Source organism: Parus major, chromosome 4 (assembly GCF_001522545.3).
Source record: "Parus major isolate Abel chromosome 4, Parus_major1.1, whole genome shotgun sequence".
In the NCBI taxonomy this organism is placed as follows: Eukaryota; Metazoa; Chordata; class Aves; order Passeriformes; family Paridae; genus Parus; species Parus major.
Genome location: NC_031771.1, coordinates 31,564,887 through 31,580,440, shown reverse-complemented (window position 1 = coordinate 31,580,440; position 15,554 = coordinate 31,564,887). Strand labels below are relative to the sequence as shown.

Below are 15,554 nucleotides of genomic sequence, written 5' to 3'. Positions count from 1 at the left end.
AAGAGCTGAAGTAGAGGTGTTATAAAAATGTTCTCAGCAGCTGCAATGAACTGTCATCAGCTCATGTCACACTAACCTGTGCTATCAAATGCATTGTGTGCAGTGGGAAAATTGCAGCTCTTCCTCCCTCTGCTGCTTATCAGCTGAAAGTGTAAATGTAGTTGTACTGATGCTTGAATTGGTACAAAAGTATAGGGATGGAACACTGATATGATCCAGGCTGAAAACAATCCTATCCTTTTGGCTGCTTTTAATTCTGTATTGTTCAGTGACCCAGGTTGGAGCAAAGACCAAAAAATTGTTGTAGTGCTTTTTCCTTTGGAACAATAGATTGAAAATACGACTTCCCTTCAGACCTAGTTTTATCACCACAGGAAATTCTTATTACACAATGGTAAAAGTCAGAAAAAACTGGCCAAAGTACCACATAATTATACATTGCTATTATTGCTACAGCTGTTGATTTCTTTGTTCTGGAAAGATACTCTCCAGTGGAGCCCATGCATGGCAGCTGGAAACACTGCCCACAGCAGCTGTGGAGGAAAGGCACAGGCTCTGTGCTCCCCTTTGGCCAGCACTCCTAGAAGTGGGCAAGGACATGGGAAAGCCCCAAGGGTTAACCAAGTGCTGGTTCTGGAGGTGGTGGGAGTGGCTGGGGTGGCAGTGCTAAACGGAGGGATTTGGAGGTCTCTTCTGACCTGGAAGAATCTGTGACTCACAAATTGCACTGACCCAGGTGCAGCACTTGGCACCTGGCCTTGTGGAATGTATTGAGCCCTGCAGAGAAGCACATGGGGTGACGGTTGATGAAAAACTCAACAAAAGCCAGCAATGGTCACTCACAGCCCAGAAAGCCCATGGAATCTGGGCTGCATCAAGAGAAGTGTGGCCAGCAAGTCAAGGGAGCTGATTTCTTCCCATCAACTTTGCTCTTATGAGACACCCCACCTACAGTAGAGCATCCTGCTCTATGGAACCTCATAAGGTTCACGTCCCACTTCTCAAGCTTGTCCAGGTGCCTCTGGATGATACCATCATTCCACGGTGCCCCTTCCCCGCTCAGCTTCCTGTCCCCCTCAAATGTGTGGGTGCTCAATGCCCCTGGGTGTCACTGACAGAGGCACTGACAAGCCCTGGTCCCAGGGTGGAGCCCTGAGAGACACCCCTTGGACTGGCCTAGAGAAGGATGTCCATGCCCACAGAGGGGGAGTTGAGACTATAGAATTCTGTAATGGCCTGGCTTGAAAGGGACTTGAAAGACTATCTTTTTTCAACCGCCCTGCCATAAGCACTTCTGCTCTACCACTAGATCAGGTTACTCAAAGCCCCATCCAACCTAGCCTTGAAGACTTTCAGGGACTGGGCATCATCCACTTCTCTAGAGATCCTGTTCCAGTGCCTCACCACCCTCACAGTAATGCATTTCTCCTTAATCAAAACCTACTACTGCAGTTTGAAGCCATGCCCACTTGTCTCATCACTACATTTCCTGACAGCAATCCTCTCCAGCTTCCTTGTAGGTCTCCTTCAGATACTCGAAGGTTGTTATGGGGTTTCTGTGTGACTTTCTCTTCTCCAGGCTGAACAGACTCAACTCTCTCAGCCCATCTTTATAGGGGAGGTGATCCAGTCAACAATTTTGGATTTGGTCCAACAGTTCCATGTCCTTCTTCTATTGCGGACACCAGAGCGGGATGCTCTACTGTAGGTGGGGTGTCTCATAAGAGCAAAGTTGATGGGAAGAAATCAGCTCCCTTGACTTGCTGGCCACACTTCTCTTGATGCAGCCCAGATTCCATGGGCTTTCTGGGCTGTGAGTGACCATTGCTGGCTTTTGTTGAGTTTTTCATCAACCGTCACCCCAAGTGCTTCTCTGCAGGGCTCAATACATTTTCTGCTCAGCCTGGATTTGTGCCTAAGACTGCACCAACCCAGGTGACTGACTAGATGGCCATTGAGATCCTTTCCAGCCCAAAACCTGTAATTGAAGTATTTCAACGAAATATTGACTGTATTAAAAAAAACTCAGGTTGTATTCTTAATGACAAGGAACTGAGTTTATTAAGTTCCTTTTCCGTAATCAGTGGTCCTTTTTTGCAAAATATAGGGTCTTCATCAATAGAAAGTTCACACAATCTCCTGCTCAATTTAGCCAGATTTGTCTGCAGTGTTCCAGTTTAGCTTGCAACAGGTTATTTAAACTGTTGACAGCATGTTCTCAATATATTAATATATTGTCTTTTCTAATATTTCTTATGAGTCTTACATGCTCAATGTAATTACAGAAACATGAGCCTCTGCTCATGATCTGCAATGATCCCAGGGATCTAGTGTGTCAGTACTTGAGGTCATGCCAAATGCTCTGCGCATCCTTAACCAACCTAAACAACAAGGTTTATTAACAATTAAACAGTTCCAGTGTGTATCTATCTGATTTTTTTTTCTTTAGGTTAAATGAAAGAGATGCTGACTATGCACTCAAGGATTTTTCACTCCTTATTAAATATATTTGGTGATACAAATTTGTGCTTTTCAGAATATAAGACATACTTCATTTTTTAAGCAACTTAAAAGGGAACAATGCTCCCCCATTTTTTTTTATTAATTCAGAACAAGTCGGAGTGAACTGTGATGATCCAAATAAAAATGTTCTACTGACGTTTAAACAGTGGGAAGAAAACTGAAGAGAATCAGAAGTATGTTACCTGAAGAATAGAAACCAACCAAAGCAGCAGTACTTAACACCCTTACCACACAGATCAGCAGCCTTTAAGTTAGAAAGTTACTAGATCTGAGTTATCAAATACAACTTCAGAATAAAGCTTCAGTTAATAACCAATAATACAATAATAAACAAACCAAAAATACAAAATAATGCAAAGTTTACTTCAGGAAGTTAACCTCTACAAATTGACATTTTACCAGCTCTAATGTCAACTAAACAATTGTTTTTAATAAATTTTATTTTTTTTACATTTTTATTTAGTTACAAAACTGAATAATTCAGTTCATCTTTCAGTTGCACTTTTTTTTCAGGCAATGACATATATGCCAATATAGCTTCCAGACATATATTGAACAAGCATCACAGTTGTGACAGCTGGAGAGATAAGACTCTCAGAAGGACAGCACTAGAAACTTTCAGCTCCTTTGTGAAGTATGTTCAACAAGTACTTTAGCAATTATAATAAATTGTTTTAACTGTTTTTCAAGGTTTCTATTAAATCACGAAGTATTGTTTTAATGAACCTCTATAAAAGCTTTCAAACTGGCCTGCAGATTTAGTTTACAAAATCTGAAATATATAGAGGACTTTATACCAGTATAGCGATGTTAGATAAAAATTTCCAGCCCTGTGGAGAACTGCTTCTTTTTTTACCTCTTGTATCTTATGGAATCAGGAAGATACAAAAATGTAAAATAAATTACTGAGTTTAGTAGAATACATTATTCCCTGGTTGTTTTGGGCTTTTTGTTTGTTTGTTCTGTTTTTGTTTTGTTGTTTTTTGTTGTTTTTTTTTTTTTTTTTTTTTTTGTTTTTTTTTCAGGATGGGCAAAGTTCTCAAATACTTCACTTTAACACTGCCTTTTTGTGTCCCTGTAATCTGAAAAAAACATACACACATACCTAAGTTTAGATAACATAGGAGAGTGAGGCTTTGACATCAGTCCTCACTGCCACACAGAATTTTATGATCATGACCAAGATAATGTAAGTTATTCTCTATGGATAATAAGCAAAATACACATTAAGGACAACTTTGAATCCCATTTCTTGGAAATAGCTCTGGTGTTCATCCAAGATCACTAACTGTCCTGCTTCCAGCCAGGACAGGGTTGATTTTTACAGAAGTCAGGAGGAGGCATGCCTAAGACCTAGAGGTTATTCTGTACCTCACAGCATTTTCAGGGAACGCGGGAAGGGCTCCCTTCTGGGTCAGTGTAGTACAGCCAAGGGAGTGGGCAAGTATCTTGTTGGGGGTTTCTGTGTGAATCTTATCAGCCCTGTAAAACCTGAATGCTGAGCTGTAAGGCACTTGGACAACAATGCTTGAAAAGCAGTCCTAGGATTGTAGCAAACCCCCCACCTACAGGTTCTACTTTCATAGTAGTATATAGTTGTATATAGTAGTCTATTTGCTTTATGAGTCTATAATGGTGTCTTTTCACTTTCACATCTTTTCACTTTTCATTGACTTTTTGTCAAGAAACAACATATCTGCATGGAAGTTTATCAAACTCTCATGAAACAGATATTAACAGAAGACAGGTTGAAAATATGTAAGCTTCAAAAATTTTTTATAGTTTCTGATTAGCCCTAGCTTATTAAGAACTTTTTTGTCACCGCAGAAGAACATATTTTCTGCAACATTCTGGTAACAAATTTAACAGGTGCCTCATCTGACTCTAAAATTGTTTAATTTCTCTTGCTTGTATTAGTGAGACCAACCTCTACCTGTGACCCTCTCTGCCATTTTCATCTCACTCAGCCTTTGTCTTCCAGTGACTTGAATTAACATTTCTCTCCTATATACATGCAGAACATGAGAAGAATGTCTAGAGATAACAACAGAAAAAAAAATCTTAGGAGAAAATTGAAATACAGTAAGATTTAAGAAATGAACATCAAGAACTAAAAGACTAACCATAAAGAGAATTTCACAACCTTCCTTACTATAACACAGACAGAAAAGTTGTATTATTAATTGTTATAAATACTAGAAGCTATTTTTTCAGCACATCTAATAAAGGAATGCACTGCCACACAAAAAACTGAGGCCAAGAACTGAACACAAATGAAATTACGTCAACATTTCCTGAAACAAGAATAGTTTCTCTAAGTATTATATCACATTAAGTATATTAGTAAGTATTGCAGAGATTTAAATTTCAGTACTATTTTTCTTACAGTTACAGAGGTAATTTGCATATTGATTTTTCTAGTTGCCAGTGAAAACTTCTGAAAGAATATTAAATATTCTGCATTTTGATTTAATACTTGCCAGTTGACCTATCTAATACAGAATGAATTCCTTTAAAGTCTAGCATCAGCTTTTGCTGAAGCATGAACAGCAAACAAAACAGAGCTTTATTCTGAAACAGTACTACTGTCTTTGTATTCCAATAACTAAAGCAGTTATCTCACAGATCCTTTTTAAATTGATCTTTTTATCCTTACTTTGTATCGATATTTAGACTAAAAATTCCATGAATTCTAAATCATTAACATATATAGTGAGAAGTGCTGTTTTCCTTTTTTCTTGTCATTGCACCCAGATTTTAAAAGAAATTTTTTGTGTTTTAAAAGTTAGGTTATCCAAAAGCTTTCAATAAAACAGCAAGTTAATCTGTCCAAGTATTACCAAACTATTGCCAGAAAGAGCTGAAATCTAATTTGGATGTTTATTTTTCCTGAAGCAGCCCTTCAAAAGTGTAGCTCACACCCTTCTGCAGTGTGTTACAAGAATATTGATATGACGCTTCCATTTCAAAAGAGCAAGAGAAATTATTTAAATTACTCACATCTTCAACATATATTAAACACATCACAGAAAAGTAAACAATAAAGGGGAGATAAGAAAACAAATTTTTAGTAACGCTTTCACTATCCTTTATTTTTGTTGTGGCTCTTCTCTCTCCCTGCCTGTGAGGTGAATGCTCTTTGCTATTCTCTTACCCATTCAAGTGCAAGTGCTGCTGTACACAGCAATTTACTGCCTGCTACCACTGAGGCTTCACCCAACTCACTTTCTGGGACACCTCAGTTCCCCATCCCCCAAACATACCCCAGATGGTTTGCATTCTTGAAGATGCAGCATCTATGGCCATGCTTTGGTCTTGAGCCAGACATGACATTTTTGGTTGTTTCTCGAGTTTGTGACTATACTATAATAATCACTTCATTGCATTGTACTGCTCATAAACAGTTATGTTTCCAACACAGAGATATCCTGATTGGCAAGAAGTGGGGAGAAGAACAGCTGTAAAATCGCAAGTATCCCCACCTTTTAATGTGTTAAGTAGCATTTATTTAATTCCAGCTTATTTTCCTTTTCAGTCTGTCTTCACATCTGAGTTTTGTCTACCAGACAATTTGTCTTCAGCAACAGAAAAATATTCTGATGCATGGCTGGTATGAATAGAGACAGATGTTTGACTTAACTCTTAAGTGTCAGAAGTGCTGTCTCTTAGCATTCCTCCTGTCTCACTTACTGCAAGCACAGAACCTCCTAAAGATGGATCATTGCACGTGCCAGGAACAAAACAAGCTGTGCTCTGGAACTGTACAGGCTCAGGTTTATCCTCCCTTATATGACACACACAGTTGTTTTCAGCAACAGTTTCTTCATCTTTTACTCTTCTTTGTTGTTGTGTTGCTGTAGTGAGTTGAGTGGAAGATGCATTCTCACATTCAACAGGAAGGACTCCTGGACATACAGGCTGACAAGGATCATTACCATTACCAAGTCTTTCTGCACCTTCAGTATCTTTAGCTGAGTTCATAGGCAAACATGAGCCTTTGCATTTTGGATGACTCTGAAGAGAAGCAGGCTCTGCACTCTCTGAAGATACAGGTTTCCCTAGATTTAGAAGCGTTTTGTCAGGAGAGTTCATCTTCTCCTTATCCATTTTTTCTGTTCTGTGTCCAGAAAAAAACATGGAAGAAGTCAGCGAATCAGAGGTATTTCTGACAGTGCCTCCAAATGAAAATACTGGTGAAGGCAATGGAAAGTTACTTCTGAAGGAAAATGCACCATTAGTGGTGAGAAGTGGGGTCTTGGAGACATCATTCAGCCCAGATCCAGTGTTGGTTTCTGAAGTACTGCAAGCTACAGTTGTGGTGGATTCGGAGGCATGAGGTTTTTGCTCCCCTAAGACAGGTTTCTGTGTACCATATCCAGCAGGTTCCTTTGCACAAGGTGTTTTGTCGCTCATGTGAGATGTTTTTTTGTCAGATGGCTTCTCAGATTGGCTTAAAATTGAGGATGATGGTAACACCTTACATGAATTGCTAACTTCTGATGCTGCAAACCAATCTCCTTCTGAATTGCCAAAGGGAAACAAAATGTGTGGTTTCTCGCTTTCTGCTGAGTCTAAATTAGGACTTGTTGAAGCATCACAAACTGTGTTTTTGGTTTCATGACCATGTTTATCCTGGTTAGTGGTTTTATCTACCTTATCACATCTCCCTAAATAAAACTGAGGGAAAGCACATCTCTTGTCTTGCTTTTTAAAGGAAAATGCACCTCTATCTTTACTAAATCTCGGTAGAGAGTTGTTAGATGCACTGAAAGTAAAAGGCACACCTGAAGGTCTCTCTGCTGAAACATCTACAGATTCTGAATTTGAAACAGTAACAGCCACTGTTGCTGCTGGCTTTAAATCTGATGAAGTGCTAGAATTTGAGTTCCTTTCATTGGAAACAGTACCTGCTGATGCCTGTCTTGGCCATTTTTCTTTAATTAACAAGTCTGGAGAGGTTTCTGACAGGGCTGGAGTGGATACTTCCTGGCCACTTCCCTCATGAAATAAATTTAAGTCACCATTTGTTTCAGAAAAGATGGTATTTGTGGATGGGATGCTATGAGCACTGCTTCCAGAAAAGTTTCTTCTGTCAAAGTCACCTCCTCTTTGCAGGGTTCCCATTTTTATTTTATCTGTGTTATTTGTTTTGGTAGGAACAGATATAAAAGAAGCTCCTGAGGACTTACTCTTGGAGGCCTCAGCAGCTACAAATTTATACTTTTTATTTGCAGGGAAATTTTGAGTCTTAAACACATTGGTGCTCTTCTGAAGTTCCATATAGTATTTGTAACGTAACTCCTATAATTACAGGAAAAAAAAAAAAATCACATTATCTAACATGGCATTTGTGGATTCAGAGGTTATAATACTCTTGTATGACTAAGACTGAAGAAAAGTATTCCTATATTCTAGAGAATTTATAATGTATTTTTCCATTGCTACTGGAAGGCAACAGAACACAAGTCATTACAGAAAAAAGTTCTTTAAAGACAATTGAACAAGATACACATAGAACCCTGATAACAAAGTAGGTTTTGAAAGAAGACTACAGAAAACTGTATTTAAAGTCACTATCAAAACCAAAAATAGATAAAAAACACTAACTTGAATATTAAACAATAAATTCTCAATCAAATTCTCATAAAAATAGCCATCTGAAATTAAGTTAGATGGTGAGGTTTTTGTTCTTTTTTGTTATTATATATAATTGCATTCTTAATGGCAATAGAAAAGAGGCATTTTCCAAAATAATGCAGAAAAAAATTAATGCTATATTTAAAGGACCTAAGAAACTTTTAAAATTCTATCATCTGCCACTGGTATTCTCAGAACATGCATTAAGTGATTCACTGCCAGCCATGCTTCACTAAGTAACTGGAATAATTCTGCACAGAACAATACTCAGCCACCCACATGAAGCTGCTAGTAAGTAAAAAAAAAATAAAATTAGTTGAATGACTATATAATTCAAAATGAAACAAAAAAGAGACGAAATTGAGTTTCATGTCAAATTACTATGTGGTCTTACAAGGTGCAACTCTATTCTTTAGAAAACAGAATACAGGCAGACGATTTCCTCTTCAAACAACACTAGGGCAGTTTATTCAGATTAGAAAGACTCAAAGATAGATGTGACTCAAAAAGCCACACTAAATATAAGAGTAAGTATTTGAAGTGAGTAGTAAGATTAAGTTTCAGCTTTCTAAGGGCAGAAAAAAAAAAAAAGTAAAATTCTGACAGCTTTAATTCCTGATCAGATTTCATTGTAGAACTGGAAGTGTAACTTTCTACTGAGGAGACTGAAAAACATTTTAAAAGCTTATTTAGAAAGTTGCATCACAACAAATAGTAACTTAGACATACTTACAACTGATGTTCAATCATACCTCATGGCTCATATTTTGAAATTCTGACATTTCTGATATTGACATAAAGCGAGTAAGGATCCTGCTACCATCTGCTTCATCCTGTCCTGCTACAGGCTGAAAAATATTTGGCAGCAAACATCATATTTCATTTTGATAAACCACAACAGACAAAATAGTATCATGCTGAAGGCCACAGAGCCAATAACTTACAAGAAAGGTGTTGGGTGTATTCTTCTGGTCCTGCCACTGCTTTAAGGTATCTTTAAATAGAGTTGAGCTCTCATTTCCTTCATAAGGTAGCTCTATTAGAAATAGGATAGTAATGGACAATATATTAAATAGAGAAAACACTGTAAGCTTCCTCTGCACCTAAATAGATTCCATTTAAGAACAAAAATACAGTGCTCTAAGTGAGACCCTAGCCCTTGCTGAATTTTCTGTGATATAAAGTAAAAAGCCCGTGTAAGACATTTTTTTAAATGCTGGAAATGCCTGGCATTACAGAAAATGTAACACCTCCTCCTGTGAGGTAAAGGCACTTAATGTGAGCATAGCCAACATTCATATGACACTACAACAAACACCCATCTAGTTCAGAACACACTTCTGACAGCGGTGCTCTCGGCTGGATATGAAAAGTATGGTACTGCAGATTCCAAAAACACAGCCTAGGAACTTCCTAGAGAAAGCACATTCATAAAATGCATTTAAAAACCCCTCATGAATTTATCATGCATTTGATTTGCTCAGATGGTTTTTCTTGCATGTGTTTACCATGCTAATTGTTTATTAGTAACTGGTTCCTCAAGTTCCAGGTTTCTAGACTTCCCAAATCTTGTCATAATTAAGTCCTTCTTCCCCACCTTGAACAATACCTGCATCAACAGGAGTTAACTCCAATGCTAATATTTCATTAACAACAGACTTTATATCTATTTTCTTTGGTATATATACTGGTGGTTTTTCCCAGTTGGATGCTATATTCATCACATCAAGCTGAGTTTTCATTCTGGAAAAGAAAAACCAACCAAAAATGAACCAACTTAAACATTTTTCTTCATGCTTACATGCTAGCTAAATTATACCTGCCTAATAAAAAAAAAAAAAAAAGTAAAGAAATCACTAGGAAGAAGGAATCAGAAAAATGATGTACACAATAAAATTTCAAGTCCTCTAGATTTTTTTTCCCCCCTTAGAACTTGTTCACTTGAATTATATTTCATAATCAATGAAAACTGCAGGAAGTAGTGCTGGTCAGCAAAAAAATTACACCCTCCACTTTCCTTCGTGCACATTGCCTGCATTTAAATTATTCTCTTTCTTCAGAGGGCATTGCTAATGTTAATCTGAAATACAATGTATTTTGAAGAACTCCATTTCCAATGTTCTTTCTTAAAGACAGGTTAAAAGGTTCTAAGAAATGTAATTAAGAACCCTTAGAAGACATTACAGGGTATGTGCACTACCAACACAAAAACAAAGATACTGCAGAATCTCCACACACTCTCTTACACTGAAAAACTTCTGTAAAAGCTTCAAGCATGCTTCAGTGTTTTTGAGTTTAAATAAGATACCCGAAAATATTTAATCAGCAAGTATCAATGAATTTCTCTATTTGGTTTTTAATAGGGAGATAACCAAGCTTCTGAATTATCTCTAATCCCAGACAGTATGTCATTCAAATTCTTGATACGTTTCCTAAAATTTGGAATATTTGGCATCCAAAAATCTGAAAGTATTATAAACTCTTAATTACTCAATACTATTTTAATTTTAAATTGCTTACTTATGATATCCAATGTAGCTGTTTATTTAATCTTAAAATTCTAAAAGAAAACTAAAGAACAAAACATGAAAAAACATACCTTGTATTCAAGCCACAGGCAACCTATAAATAAAACAAGAATTTGTAAGATATAAGCATTTCTCCAACTACCAGGAAGCTACTGCTTTATCAAAATGCATGAGAGACTAAAGTCCCTCTCTTCATTTCACAGAACTAGAAAAAATAAAGCTGTTAACATTAAAAATCCAACCAAACAAAAATACACCAACGTAAAGAAGTATGTCTGTGACCATTATTTATCTTGTAATATTTTGTGATAAATACAAAAAACAACTCTTTCAGAGCCAAATGAAGGCATTCAAATTATTGCCTATATGGCCACCTGATCAGTTTCAGAAGTTCAGTGACTTGTAAACATTCAAATGAAGGTCTATTTTGTATTTCTTAGAGAGGAAAGCCTCTGCTATGTGCTCTCAATATGCTATTATACTATTAAAAAAGCTGTCTTTTAGTTTTAAATCAGGCAGATAATGGTGGTAAGAAGTGCAGTGCACTGCACTGTGACCATGACAGACTTCCAAAGACCATGTAATGAAAAATAAAAAAGTAAAAAATCCTGGCTGGATTAGAACTGCTGCCCTATAAAAATCTGGTGATCTCACTGTACTGGATCTTTACACAACAAAACCAATGTACTGTTATGGAGGGCAGGCAGGGAGGTGCTAAGTTGAAGAGCAAGAAAACAAATAGCAGAAAGAGGAAGTAGATGTACAGGAGGAATGGGAGGAAAAAGATGAGGAAGGTAAGAAGGAACCAAAAGCAAAAGTGGAGGAAGAACAAAAGGCAAAAGTGGAGGAAGAATAAAAGGCAAAAGTGGAGGAAGAACAGAAGGCAAAAGTGGAGGAAGAACAGAAGGCAAAAGTGGAGGAAGAACAGAAGGAACAGGCAGAATATGAAGCAAACCAGGAGACATAGAAGGAAGAAGACGAAAATGAGATGGGGAAAGACAAGAAAAGAGGGGAAGGAGGGACAGCAGGAAGAAAAGGAGGAAGTTGAGAAAGAGATGTGGCAGTGATTAGTGGCATGCTAATCACTGGAATCACAATATTTCTTCCGCAAGTGGGAGTTGCTTTTACTTCAAGTAAAGGTCAAATTTTCCTTTATAAGTTGTTACCAGGCACTTAGTCAAACTCTGTACTTTCTTAGCATCCCCTTTATCAGGAGGCATCAGAAGACCCATTGTAGAAATCAGAAATATGCTGTTTCTTAGGAAAGCAAACAGTAAAAATCACTGATATACTGCATATAAAGCTTTTTCAAACTTTTCTAAAAACGAAAATCATTATTATAAAAAAGTATGATGTGTTAAGTAATTTTAATCTGTATTTTTAATTTGTTGACTTTGTTTTTCCTGATTGATTATAATCATGATCTACAATACACCTGGCTCCATTTGAGTTCTTTATATAACTGATATCAAAAACAAAAGGCCATCACCTCCAGGAAACACTGAGGATCACACTCATGGACAAGCTTTTCACAATCCTTCAAAAAATTCTCAATTGTCTTCTTGTGAGTTTCTTTCATTTTCTTCCAAATCTGAAATTCTTTCTCTTTTTTACCTCTTTGATTTTCAACATCTTCTAGTAATTGCTGTTTTTTCATTTCTAGAGTTTTGAAAATTTCTCCAAATTTCAGCTCAATTATCTCCACATCATTTTTCAGCATCATCTAGAAGCACAAGAACACAAGAACAGATGCAATGCAATAGCAATGTCCCCACAGAGTCACTTCTCTAAGTAAGCTCAGAGTACACCTATACTACAAGGAGCACCTGTATGCTCCAGGTTGTGAATAAATTATAAAGAGAAGAAAAACAAAGATACACACACACACAGAATATCCCGCATTTGTAACTCACGTCTGCATCATTTGGCCGTTTTGAGATCTCATTCACCAGCTTCTCATTTATTATCCTCATTTGTTTCAGAGTGCTGAAGAAGGTTAACTGCAAGACAATTAAAAAGCTTATTTTATCCATTCCATAAAATAAATATATTTCATTGCTTATCTAGAATCAGACCAAGACAAACAAGGAGCTACTGGAGAGGGTCCAGTGGATGACCACAAGGATGATCAGGGGTGTGGAGCATCTTTCATGACGAGAGACTGAAGGAGCTGGGCCTGTTTAATCTGGAGAAAATTGAATGAAGATCTCATTGATGTATATAAATATCTCAAAGGCAGGTGCCAAAAGGAGGGTGCCTGACACTTTTCAGTGGTGCCCACTGAAAAGACAGGATAAGAAACAGTGGCCATAAACTAAACCACAAGAAGTTTCACCTCAACATGAGGAAGAACTTCTTTACATGGAGGGTGGAAAGGCACTGCAACAGGCTACCTACTAACGAGGTTGTGTGTCTGGAGACATTCAAACCCCATCTGATGACAGTTCTGTGTCACCTGCTCCAGGTGACCCTCCAGGGGTTTGGACTGGACTGGATGATCTCCAGAGGTTCCTTCCAACCCTATATATGTGATATTCTGAACAATATCACATAAAACCTTGTGATTCAAAACATCACTTAATAACATTTAATGCTTTTCTGGATCAGCACACAAACTTTCTTCTGCTGTTTCTCAAAGTAATGTTCTTACGCTCATCTACAATGCATACTGATAGAATGACTACTTTGTAGTTAAAACACTGTTTTCCTCAGGCTTTTTTTAACCCCTCCCCTCACATACATCTTCTACAATATAAGTTTTAATGGTGTTATTCCAGTTTGGCAAAAACCTGTGTGATACTTTTTCTTTTTATACCTCATATTGCTAGAACAGAAAGTTGTTCATAAGATATTTCTGTTTGAGTTTAAACTAATATTAGCACTGAGTCTTCCTCCTTTATTTCTCTACAGTAACACTACTTTACGTTATGTAGTAGTATGTCTAACACTCTTTCCCTGTGGTTTCCCAAATGACATACAAATGGTGATGGGAAAGGCAGGAGGAAAATCAGTGTAAAAGCAACTTCCGTCTTAAAGAATAGTCAGTGCTGTATTTAAACTTTTATACTTGTACTTTTTTTTCATCACTGCCCTGCAGTTGTTTCAGTTACTGCACAACGGAACTGTCACCCCGCACTCAATTTGAACAGGGCACGAAAAGCTCATTCTACCCAAATAGTCCCTATTTTGTTAAAAATCACAACTTCTACAACCATGCAACCAACCATTATGGCAGACAGTTGCCTTCTTATGCAGCTCGCAAAGCATCTTGTTTATACATTTATTATTACTCACCCAAACTATCTATCTCTAAGTATGTAATTATCTGTGACCCAAATTACCTATCGCAGCTAGAGAGCCTATAAACAAAACATCTGTGGGTGGGTTTTTGGAGTTGTTGGCTTTTCCTGAACTTGGAGAAACAACAACAAAACCAAACACCAACACCCCTCTCCCCCGAATCAAACAAAAAACCCGGACACCACCCGAAAATCAACTTTCCAGGTCCTTCGGTAAACTGGGTTCAGGTCTGTTGCTACTGCAATACCGCCTGGTCCCCTATGTGCGTTGGATGCAGTGTGACGGCAGCCCAGAAAGGCACAATCCGTCAGTCCACAAACAACTCCTCATTGCCCCAAAGAAGCACAAGCCCTCTGCCCCTCTCCTGCCCAGCACACCGCGGTTTTTCCTGTGTTTCTGAGCAAAACCAACCCGAGCCTAGTAGGATCTCCAGCGGACAGCACGACCTGTCAGCCAGGCCCCTAGAGCGAAGGGGGAGCGCCACGCTTACTTTTTCTTCCTGGTACACCGTGTCTATGAGGTTGACTGAGTGGAAGATGCCCTGATGCTCCTCGGAGACACACTGCCCGCACCCCGCCTGCCGACACATACGGCAGTAGAGCTGCACCGGCCGGCTCGGGTGTTTCTGGCAGCTTCCCCCGAACGCCTGCAGGGAGAGAAGGTCGGACCCCGACTTCAGCCCCAGCGCCGCCTCCCCGCCCGCGGAAGCGCCCGCCGCGCCGGACCGGTAGAGCTTGACCACCTCGGCCAGGGTGGTGTTGACTGGCAGGGCGGCGACGCCGCCGCGGGGCAGCAGGCACAGCTTCCTGCACAGCGGACAAGGCACCCGGGCGCAGGATGGGCCCGAGCCCGGGCCCAGCCCCGGCGCCCCGCGGCCGAGACGGGCCTGCCCCGGGCTCCGCTGCAGCTGCCGCAGGCGGGCGGCCTCGGCCGAGGCCAGGCACTCCAGCACGCAGCCCCGGCAGAAGTTGTGCGAGCACAGCGGCAGCGTCACCGGTTCCTCCAACAGCGACAGGCACACGGCGCACGTCAGGCTCGCCTCCATCGGCGGCAGCGAGGGGACGAGCGGCCGCCGCTCCTGTTCCCGTTGCTGCTGCTCTGGGTCGCGCTCCTCCCTCTGCTCCGCCACTTCCAGCTCGACAGCACCGAGGAGCTACGGCCAGGCTGCCCCAGGACCCGGAGCGCCGTGATCCCAACGCCGCTTCCAGCCGTCAACTTCCCAACAAGTGGCGCCCGGCCGCGGGGGGCGGGGCGATGAGAGGAGCGTTGGCAATAGGCGGAGGCGCGAGATTGACATCGCCATTCTTCAATAAAAGCAGGCGAGGGAAAGGGGCGGGGCAGAGAGTTTTGGGACCCGCCTCTTGCCTGGCGCGCGAGCGCCCGCGCGCCGTAGCGCCCGCGCGGTCCTAGCGCCGCCACCGCCATTTTGTGACGGGCTCTGGGCGGAGCTCCCGCCTCACGTGCTGGGACGGGAGCTCAGGAAGCCCTGGGAGCTGGGGAAGCCCTGGGTGCTCGGGGGGCCCTGGGTGCTCGGGGGGCCCTGGGTCTTCGGGAAGCCCTGGAAGC

General features: G+C 40.1%; 1 protein-coding gene across 2 annotated transcripts; it reads right to left on the bottom strand.

Moving 5' to 3' along the window:
* Positions 1–2,865: 2,865 nt before the first annotated feature.
* LOC107203457 lies at positions 2,866–15,193 on the bottom strand. 2 transcript variants are annotated; one of them, XM_015625608.3, is made up of 8 exons: positions 14,479–15,193; positions 12,602–12,688; positions 12,178–12,411; positions 10,760–10,782; positions 9,758–9,903; positions 9,105–9,196; positions 8,913–9,008; positions 2,866–7,824 (listed from the first exon to the last, which is right to left on the bottom strand). In XM_015625608.3, the coding sequence occupies exons 1-8, from the start codon at positions 15,031–15,033 to the stop codon at positions 6,166–6,168; spliced, it is 2,892 nt and encodes a 963-aa protein (XP_015481094.1). In that variant the 5' UTR covers positions 15,034–15,193; the 3' UTR covers positions 2,866–6,165. The 2 variants fall into 2 exon arrangements, with proteins under 2 accessions (XP_015481094.1, XP_015481095.1); XM_015625609.3 differs by having other exon boundaries at positions 9,770–9,903; positions 14,479–15,191.
* Positions 15,194–15,554: the final 361 nt, after the last annotated feature.